Consider the following 11,087-nt stretch of genomic DNA (forward strand, 5'->3'; position numbering starts at 1 on the left):
GGCGTTCACAGTCAATTCGCGACCTGCCATGACACGAAGTTAGTCGTGCACGATGGCTTGCAATTCCCGGTGAGTCCAGAGAGGAACCTGAGACAGCCCTCCCTTGTGGTTCCCCCGCGAAGCCGGATCCGTAGCAATATATGTATAAAATCTCCGCCAATCGGTCGATCAGTCTGTCTGTTCAGGGAGGGACTTCCCCCAATCAGGAAGGGGCTTCAAAATCAGTTGCTATTTTGTTTGTTCTGTATAGCCTCTTTTGTAAGGCTCACACCTTTGTACACTCTCAGACCTTTATCTTAACTCTAATTCGATATTTTTCATGCTCGCTTAGATGGTTTAAGACTCCGTTGCAAAAAAAATGGGAAGAAAATTGGACGAAAATTAGCATTTTCAGCCAAAGATGCATTATAAGTAAATTAATGCTTGTGAGATAAAGTCCATTCAGACTCTCTCACGGCTTTATCTTAACTCTAATTCACCATCTGATTTCATGTTTTGTACGTGTTAAGATGGTTTAAGTTTCAGTTTCACCAAAAGGTAAGAAAAAAAATCGGACAATTATTGGCATTTTTAGACAAAAATGCATTCTAATAGCCGTTTTGAATGCATCTGGTCAGACACGATGTGGGGAGGGGGAGAAAGGGGGGAGGATGGAGGGAAGTAGTGAGGAGCAGAGGAGAGAGGGGGATGAGAGGAAGGAGGGGGAGGAGAGAAGGGAGGGGAAGGAGAGAAGGGAGGGGGAGTAGAAGAAGGAGGGTAGAGTTCCCTGAGAGAGAATTTGTTATAATAGCCGTTTTGAATGTATCTAGTCGGACATGATGAAGGGTGAGGAAGGGGGGAGTAGAGAGGAGGAAGGGGGATAGAAGAGGGAGGATCGAGTTCCCAGCTAGAGAAAACTAAAGTTAGGGATCGAACTGTAGTCTCATTATATTTTTTCCATGTTCCCAAGATAAAAAAAAAAAATGACCGTTTTAACAGCCATTTTTCCCTGCTGTGCAGGAGTTAGGCTTTTTCTTGAGGCAATGTTTTATGGCCGGATGCCCTTCCTGACGCCAACCCTGGTCGCCTCTTACGACACACAGGGATATGGTACACCTGTTCTAACCGGGGCATACACCGGGACCAGTACACTGGTACTCACTTCGCCGACCTCAGATGGATGACAGGCTGAGTCAACCCCCTGGTGTTATTTCAGCAGCCAACGGGGCTTGAACTCAGGACCCTGGGATCCCAAGCCGCCACCCTAACCACTAAGCCAACACCAGGCTCATGTTTCCAAGATAGATACTGTATAAAGAGTTTATTTAAGGTGAGTAATAACTCGTTTCCAACTATATAATTAAACAATACTTTGTACATCATAAATTGAATATGTGGAATGACGATGGAATCCCAATATTTATTAATAACGTTTGTTTTTAAAGAATTTCTAATTTGTGAAGTGAAGTGTATTCGATGCTTTCAAGTTCAAAAATGAACGAGAGAAGTAAGTCAGTCAAGGCAGGATCTCCAACTTCTCAAGTCAAGTCATTCAAGTCAATCCTCCAAGGTCAATCAAGTCAAGGCAGAAGTAAGTCACCCCACACCCTCTCCCACCCCTCAACCCCTACCTCCCTCCTCTCCTCTGTGCCGTGTGTGTGATGAGGGGGGGGGGGAGAGGAGAGAGGATGAAGAGAGGGAGGAGAGAGTGTGGAAGAGTTGGGAGGGGGGGATTACACATTACAAACTGTATTTCACATGTGCATGGACATGTATTCACATATCATGTGAAGTAAATAAATTGTGTTTATGACATAATTTCTGGATCTGATGAATTGCCAGTCACCACCTTGTAAAACTCTATGTACACCATCTAACTCAACATGTCCAAATGTCATACATGTCTGTGCTCGTGGGTTTCCTATGGGTGTTCCACTAGTTTATATAATAAAGCAGGACTGGCTGTCTGTCTATCCATCTGTTCCTAAACTATTCCCTCAATTTTTGGGATAGCCCTGTCAAACTTTCTGTGCAACCTTTTGGGGTCCCAGTGGGTGTCCCAAGGTGTTTGGGAGGTTTCAGAAATTTCTCAATACAATTATGATTTTGAATTTCCACCCATACAAAACTGTTCTCTCTCCACATGTAAACACATTCACAGGTTCAGCATTGACAGTTTCACCATTTACTGAATGTGGAAAGATTCGCTGGTTCGGAAATATCTCAATACATTTGTGATTTTGAGTTTCCACCTGAATGACGCCAATGTTTCTTCCAAATATGGAAAAAAAATACGAGGAATCCAGTCAATCAATAAATCTTGCAGTTAATTAAATTGTCCGCGTGTAGACACATTAGGGGGTTCGCCGTTTCACCATTATCCGTGTATAGAGTTTTCTGTGAACATCACACTATGTTCCCTTGAAACTTTTTGCTATTTTTCTGGAATAACCCATTTCCTTCATCATGGCACATAAAAGTCAATCCCCACTCCACAGCCAACACCATCACAATCGTCATTGTTGTGATCTTCATCGTAATCATGAGAAATACATTGATTTTACACAGAACTACCCCCACAGTTTTGGTGCCAGCCCCACCAAATTTTCTGTGCAGCTTTTGGGGTCCCTGCAGGTGTCCAAAAGTGGTGAAGCCATCCCTCCTGGAGCACTCCACCAGAGGTTTAGCCCCCATGACCCCATTTTCATAAAGTTTCTCAAAACATTTTTTTTTTGAGATTTCAGGCTCCCACCTATGCACAGCACAGGTACCTTTCTGGTTATAGATATTTGTTGAGCAGGGATTTTCAGTCAGCAAACTGAATGATGGGAGGAATTATAAAATACACACTTTAATCAACAAAAGTTATGGCTCAACAGCCAGACCAAATTTAAAGGAGGAAATGTTTTTAAATGTAGAAAAAAGGACCTGAGATATCACTTTAAGTGATTATTTTGAGCTGAGCTGAGACCATCCCTCCTGTAGCACTCCACCAGAAGTTTATCCCCCACGACCTGACCCCATCCCTCCCTCCCCCCCCCTTCTGCCGTTGAAATGGTTCAAACCTGCATGTAAACTCAACTCTTCTCCTTATGTTTTGAAACTCCACTGACTGATACCCAATGCCAAACGGTAAGACAAGTGATAATAAAGAGGCTGTATACGCACCAATTATCCTGGGCCAGGAGTACATGATGTCAGAAGAGTCAAGCAACAGTTTAAGCACTTGAATTATCAAAATGTGTCAAGGCTCCATCAATGTGCAATGCTTGTTCGAAGTGCATTGGCATCACCCTGCCATATGTGTGGTTTTATGTCTTACTGGAAGTAGAGTGTGAGATCTGTGGCGAGAATGGCTTGTTTGAGAAGCTGCATCATCGTGCTGTATTCACGGGAGGACAGGTTCTCAAAAATATTATGGCCCTGAAAGCAGAAATAATTATCAGTACACAGAGATTACATTTTTAATAGCACATCTCAGCACTCAAAGTATGGTGACAATGACCTCGTCTCACCCAGTCCAACTTCCTCCTGAATGCAATACCTTCTCACTTGATCAACAATAGTAATTTCGGTTTTATACGTGCATGATTTGACAATGAATAAAAGGCAGAGATCCATAATTGCTCATTGGTTCCCATCAATTAACCTCTGCAATGGTGTATTTGCTCAGCATTAAGCTTCATGCTCTACAAGATCTTCAAAGCATAGCTTCATATCAAGTCGATGTGACACAAAGAAAACACGTTAAATTAATTATTTGACTATGTATAATGATTATTCCAAACAAAAATTCTCTACAATTGAGAATCCCACAATAGAATGAATATCCAAAAGGTGCCTTTTGTGCTTTTCTTTGTTTCATCCTACATTATACAGAGACACCTTATTTCCAGATATCCCAGACCATTTTCTCCCCAATTCTGCATCAAAATTCAAACATCAACAGGTTTTAACATGAAATGGCACACCCAGAAGAAGCAGTGAGATCGGCAGACAAATTCAGGGATTTTTAAATTATCTCTTCTGTTGTACATAACATATTGCTCTATCAATTTAAAGATGTATTTTTCAATTCTCTTGTCTAATTTACCAGTCGCAAACATCCTTGGTTTCCCCCAAAAGTTTCAACTTTTACAGAATGGTATCCAAGCACCAAATTCAGTGACATGAACTGAGGAAAACATTGCTAAGTTTACAACTTGACGTCATACAGGAAATGGAACACAGTGACAATGATATGAATTGCAGTGTTTCTTCGGCAGAAATGTTTCAAAAGAGTTTGTGCTAAATGAGTATGACAAAAAACGTTGAAGATGCTCAAACAAGGTGGCAGACACTGACAGTGCATCAGTTCTGGAAGTAGATGTTTAGAATCCAGTTAGGGCTGAGTAAACAACACAGTGGAGTACAAATCTTAGCGACTCAACTTTTTCCTTAAAGTAAGACAACAATTTACAATGGAGACTAATTGTGTAATTTATGTACAGTTTATATAGCAGACAGAGCTATTTCTCTAAAATGTTCAACCATAACCTTAAACATGGATCCTCGTGGAACTGATGCATGAGCGTGACCAGCATAATCAGAATTATAATACAGCATTACACAGTGTTCGGATCACCAAAGCAAATACTTATATTTACATTAAAAAATAATTAGCGCATGTTCATGCTCAATGGAGCAAATGTGTATTCACACACCAACCTACATAAAGTACCTTTTGCAGATGGCATCCTCAAATAAAAGTAATTGGTATTTCATTTTTTTTATAAAAGAAAAACAAGACTTCACAAAATTTTGTACAGTACAGTACTTAAAACAAGCCGGTAAGCGGACATGGGTAGTCGATCAAGTCAAATTTAGTCGTTTTTCAGCCGTTACTAGCCAACAAAAGCGTCCATAGCAATGGTTCCTTCTCACACATAACTAGGACATACCATGAACCTACCATACCAGTTTCATGTATATCTTTGTCATAGTCTCTGAGATATAACGAACTTCGTTTTTTTATTGTTTTTGACCAGGGTTCATTCAAAGTCTATCTTCTCCAACAGTTTTCATAGGATCAGGCTGGAAATTTTTGACAATATGGCTGAATGTACTGCCCACAGTCGCTCGTGGCCCGATTTTTGATTTTCGAAAAAATTAATTTTTGAGATTTTTTTTGAAAATTTCAAAGGTCCGTTGCTTGGCAACTTATGGGTCCATAGCAACGGTTCTCATTTGAACACAACTAGGTCATGGTATGAACCTACCAACCAAGTTTCATCGAAATCGCCATTGTATTAACGGAGCACTGGACCGAACAGGCATACATACAGACAGACAGACAGACAGACAGACAGACAAACATATCGACAGAAATACTGATAGTCAGGGTAGACTAGATCGACTACCCAATACTTGATGAAATTAATGCAAATACTTATAAAACTAGAAGGGCACTCGGGAGAGCGCAGACCTCCGCCATGTAATGCCTGATCCACGAGAACATATCGGGTACAATATATTTTTGAAATATCATGCCAGACAGCACTATATCGTGTTTCGCCCTATCTCTCAATGGTGACGAATCACTTAAAAAATAAATAATTTTCGTTTCCAGATCCAGATTCGGATCTTCACCAAAATTGAACCAATTTCTCCTTGCCACACACGCAACCTGTGCACCAAGATTCATCCGAAACCGTCCACAACTTTTTGAGATATCCTGTACACAGTCAAACAAACAGACAAAGAAACAGAGAAACAGACAGAAAAGGGGTGAAAACATAACCTCCTTCACCTTTGGTGGTGGAGGTAATTATTCTTCCAGAAAGGCTTTCTCAGATATTAAATAAAGAATGTAGTCATGACTTTAAGGAGCATTTCAATAAATATGCCATGAAAAGGTTCTTATGTGAGTATACATCAATATATATATATATATATATATATATATATATATATATATATATATATATATATATATATATATATATATATATATATTGTTGCGGGCCGGCGGGGTGGGGTGAGAAGACCACTAGGTGGGTGAAGGCTACGTTGATTCCCACCAGATTCCCCGGAATTGTAGGCCGTCGCTCATGGACAATTCCGTGGCGCGGCGGGTCACTTAACTGACCATGGACGCCAATAACTCAACTGCGTGACCTAGGGTCATCCTGTCTAGAATCAGGTTACCTAATTAACCACGTGGTTTAACCACCGGGGAACCATGCCCTCGGTACTCCTTGTCCGAACCGGATCACTCCACCAACTACGGATCACCTTTCCGGATCGGATGCAGCCGAGCGGCACTGCCAATGACATACCGGCTAGAAGGAACGGATTGTTGGGAATAAAGACTCGGCTAAACTTAGATCCGAACCATGCTGGACCAATGGAGGAAAAGACAAAGCCGAGCTGCGAACATTTCTACAATTATTATTTATTTACGATAAGCGAGGAAAAGCATGTGGTTTATTTGGTTTGGTAAAAGCGAGGAAAAGCAACAACAAAAGGTTTATTTGGGATGTAATGCAGGGAAAGATGAGAGAGGTTTGGGGTGCAACAATTATACAAGCAACTTATAAAAGCAGACACAGTGCAGACTTTATGCGAGATTAATAAAAGCAACAATCACAACAATAAAATATGTTATACAGGCTTACTTAATGGACAGGCGCCAACACTCTCAGACACACACTCAGACAAAGTAAACCCAATTGTGAAAGGAACTTTTGCAGCCAGCAAGGGAGGGAGTTGAGGTTACAGTTTCCCGGTACCTGAGCGTTTCGGGGAAGGGATGCTCCGTGGTGCAGCACCCGACAAAAGTTGTGTAGTTCAGTCCACAGCCGCACGAGTGGTAATCGTGTCTGTAGCAGGAGCCCGAGTGGAGAAGAGCGGAGTCCAAGGCCGAGAATGGAGCAGTAGACAGGACCAGGTAAAAGGCTTGGTCGAGGTCGTGTCAGCGGGGACCAGTACAGTAGGTGGGCCGTCAAGGTGAGACGGAGGCAGAGCCAAGCTGCAGGAACACTTTCACAACAACTCCTTCAAGTCTCCACTTTCCTACCGACTTCTCATGCCTTCGACCTTCTTTCAACCAACTCCCACCGACTTCTTCCTTTAAATCAACAACCACCGACTTCTTCCTTTCAATCTCCCGACAACCACCAACTTCTTTCTTTCAATCTACCAACAACCATCGACTTCTTCCTTTCAATCTACCAACAACCACAGACTTTTTCCTTTCGATCTACAACAACCACCACTACTACTTCCTTTCAATCTACAACAACAACCGACTTCTTCCTTTCAATCTACCAACAACAACCGACTTCTTCCTTTCAATCTACCAACAACCACCGACTTCTTCCTTTCGATCGACAACAACCACCACTACTTCTTCCTTTCGATCTACAACAACAACCACCGACTTCTTCCTTTCAATCTACCAAAAACAACCGACTTCTTCCTTTCAATCTACCAACAACCACCGACTTCTTCCTTTCGATCTGCAACAACCACCACTACTTCTTCATTTTGATCTAAAACAACAACCACCGACTTCTTCCTTCCAATCTACAACAACAAAAAAAACCTTCCTCTGAAGATTGCTTCGTACTTTATAGATCCCAGAGCTCGGGGAGGAGCCATGGCAAAATTGACATTATTGTCCGATCCGAGCATCCTGATTGGACCGGCCCTTCATGTGGTCCGCCTTTCTGGGCGGTGTTTCAGCCAGACGCTAGTTTGGCCCGCCCACTCCGCGCGTGTCTGGGTTTGGGAAGGTGGATGGTGGTACAGCTTCCATAGCGAACGTCAGTCTTTTGTCTCAGAAAACGAGACTCCGGATACAGCGGGTAGATGGTGGTATGCTGTGGCCAGCGCAGCAACGAGGGTAGCAAGCGAGATGAATTTACCTCAGAAAAGTAGGGAATAAAATAAAAGGGAAAAATGATTTATTAATCCTAACTAATAGCCCATCGCAATGCACTCCCTGCTTACCCTAGACTAAAGGTAGGGATCTATCTGCACATATATTAATGGAATAACTAACTCAGGACAACTGTATGTTGTATGCATACAGTTCCGAGAACCGTAACAATATATATATATATATATATATATATATATATATATATATATATATATATATATATATATATATATATATATATATATATATATATATATATATATATATATATATATATATATATACACACACACATGACAAGGAATAACAAACCAGCAATAAGAAGGAAATCCAACACAGGTGGAGGCCATTCAGTCCATCATGCCTGCATGAACACCAAACCAACCCATCGACACAAGATCCAAGATTTGAGCTTCATAGTCACCAAGGATCCGAGGATATCTCGTGAAGGAGAGCTCGCTACCCATATATTCATATATATATATATATATATATATATATATATATATATATATATATATATATATATATATATATATACATACATATATATTTATATATACATACACAATAACGGTAAAAAAAAAGTTTTAGAACACCCCCATTTTTCAGTTTTTACTGAAATTTAAGCAGTTCAAGTCCAGTGAATAACCTGAAATGGTACAAAGCTAGGCGGTAAACTGCCAGAGATTACAAAAAAAGTTTAGGTTACCAAAAACTGAAAAATAATGCAAATTTCAGAGTTGTTAAAAAAGGCTCTTTTCAGGGAACAAGTAATGGGTTAGCAACTGCAGCTATTGTGCAGCAATGGAAGTAAATTAAATCTTGAAAATTGATGCAAACAATTCCTACAGGTGTCCCAACTTTTGTTGATTAGTTACAAACCCTCTGTCTGTATAAAAGCAGTGTTGGAACAGATTGTGTTGTTTCACCCTCTGAAGCATTATTTGAACAATATTGCACTGCAGGAAATAGTATTCTGTAATCATAATGGCGAGAAAAAGACAATTAACAAAAGAAGATAGACAGACCATTATAACCCTTAAAAGTGTAGGTCTTTCCTTTGGAGAAATTGCAAAAAAGCCAAGGTGTCAGTGAGTACAGTTTCCTACACCATCAAAAGGCACTTGGAAACTGGAGGAAACTCTGACAGGAAGAGGTCTGGCAGACCCAAAGCCACAACACAATCAGAAGACAAGTTTCTGAGAGTCAACAGCTTGCGTGATCGGTGGCTCACAGGACAGCAGCTTCAATCACAGCTTAACACTGGTCGAAGTAAGGAAGTCTCAGTTTCAACTGTGAAGAGAAGGCCTCGAGCTGCAGCTTTGACAGGTCGAGTGTCAGTAAGAAAGCCATTGCTAAGATGGCAAAATAAGAAAAAGGCTTGCCTGGGCCATGAAGCACCGCCAGTGGACTACTGAAAACAGGAAGAAGGTCTTATGGACCGATGAATCAAAATTTGAAATCTTCGGTTCATCACGCAGGGTTTTTGTACGCCGTCGAGTAGGAGAAAGGATGGTTCCTCAGTGTGTGACACCAACTGTCAAACAGGGAGGAGGAAGAGTGATGATCTGGGGCTCTTTTGCTGGATCCAGAGTTGGCAACTTGCACAGAGTGACTGGAACCCTGAACATAAAGGGCTACCACAGCATTTTGCAGCGCCATGCAATACCCTCTAGGTCAGCGTTTCTCAACCGGGGGCCCGTGGCCCCCCAAGCGGGCCATCGGCCTTCGACCGGGGGGCCATGAGCGGATGCCGAAAAACTGCGATTCAGAATGCAGAAGCTTGTAATGTACAATTCAGGTGAGTCTCCGGTCATAGTGTCAAAGTAAAAAGGGTAGATGAGTTTAACCACGATTTTAAAAGAGAAGGCGTATCCCACAGAGCATTCATAGTAAACCAATGTTTACAAAAACGTTAGAATTTTTGTTTTTTTCAATTTTATCTCAGATGTCGAAGGTTCGAAAATGGAATGACAGCTATGCCAAGTTTGGATTCACAATGTCAGTCGAGATGGCGTGGACTGCGCGCAATGTCTGCACTGCTCGGTCGTGATGTCAAATGCGTCACTACGTCCTTCCAAACTTTCAAACCATCGTGACAAGATGCATCCCGGAAGGAAGGAAGATAATATCGACGCTCTGTCTGCGAAAAGATCACGATATGACCGTGAAGCGACACTTCCCAAATTTGGATTCTGGCCAGAAGAAAAACCTGCTCTTCAATCCAGCTACGAAGTGGCATACCGAATTGCGAAGTGCAAGAAGCCACACACTATTGCTGAGGACCTTATCAAGCCATGTACAGAGAAATGGTGGAATTGATGATCGGACCAGAGGCGAAAAAGAAGGTCCAGCAAGTTTTGCTCTCTAATGACACGATCCGACGACGGATTGACGACATGGCCGCTGATGTGTGCCGTCAAGTTTGCTCCGAAATCAAATAAAGCACGCTCCAGGTTCGCCTTCAATTAGACGAGTCTACCGACACCGCCCTGGAGAGCCAGTTGATCGCCTTCGCTCGCTACGAGAGAAAGGGAAAGATGAAGGAAGAGCTCTTGTTCTGCAATACCCTACCAACCACAATGACAGCGGCAGATATCAAAGCCATTGTGGACTCTTTTTTTGAAGCTAATGGACTCGGTTGGCAGAATTTCAAGCACATTTGTACTGATGGTGCCCCAGCGATGGTCGGCATCAGAGGAGGGTTCGTCACGCTTGTAAAGAACGAATGGCCCCATGTGACGTCCTCCCACTGTTCGCTACACCGATACGCTCTTGCGTCAAAGACTCTTCCGCCTCGTTTGCTGGAAGTCATGGACGTCGCGGTTAAAGTTATGAACTTCATTCGTGCGAAGGCCAAAAATCATTGGCTCTTCCAACTCCTGGCCAACGAAATAGGAGCGGAACATGTTGGACTTCTGTTCCACACCAAAGTCCGTTGGCTATCGAGGGGGAAATGCCTCTCTCGGCTGTATGAACTCCGGGTTGAGGTGGAAATCTTCCTGCGAGACAACGAAAACAACCTCCATGTCCACTTCGACAATGAAGAGTTCGTCATGATGCTCGCCTACCTGGCCGATATATTCGGCCGACTCAATGAAATGAACCAGTCCTTGCAAGGCGTGATGTGACAGTCAGTGACGTTCAAGACAAGCTTGCCGGACTGTCTGCTAGAATGGAA

At 42.2% G+C, this 11,087-nt stretch overlaps 2 protein-coding genes across 8 annotated transcripts in view; one reads left to right on the plus strand and one right to left on the minus strand.

Annotated features, from left to right (window-relative positions):
* Positions 1–1,767, plus strand: part of LOC147022331 (uncharacterized) — a 69,957-nt gene extending 68,190 nt beyond the window's left edge. Inside the window, exon 3 of the transcript XR_015061192.1 lies at positions 1,467–1,767. The gene's annotated coding sequence lies outside the window, so the exon portion shown is untranslated. The remainder of the gene's footprint in view (positions 1–1,466) is intronic.
* Positions 1–11,087, minus strand: part of PDE11A (phosphodiesterase 11A) — a 324,082-nt gene that overhangs the window by 73,370 nt on the left and 239,625 nt on the right. For all 7 annotated transcript variants that reach the window (XR_015061190.1, XM_085893118.1, XM_085893115.1 and 4 more), the window contains exon 16: positions 3,302–3,402. Coding sequence is in view for 6 of the 7 variants with exons in the window: in XM_085893118.1 (XP_085749244.1) it covers positions 3,302–3,402 (101 nt within the window). In the remaining variant the exon portion in view is untranslated. The remainder of the gene's footprint in view (positions 1–3,301; positions 3,403–11,087) is intronic.

Source organism: Eptatretus burgeri, chromosome 8, assembly GCF_056783735.1.
Source record: "Eptatretus burgeri isolate ZD-2024b chromosome 8, Ebu_testis_v1, whole genome shotgun sequence".
In the NCBI taxonomy this organism is placed as follows: domain Eukaryota; kingdom Metazoa; phylum Chordata; class Myxini; order Myxiniformes; family Myxinidae; genus Eptatretus; species Eptatretus burgeri.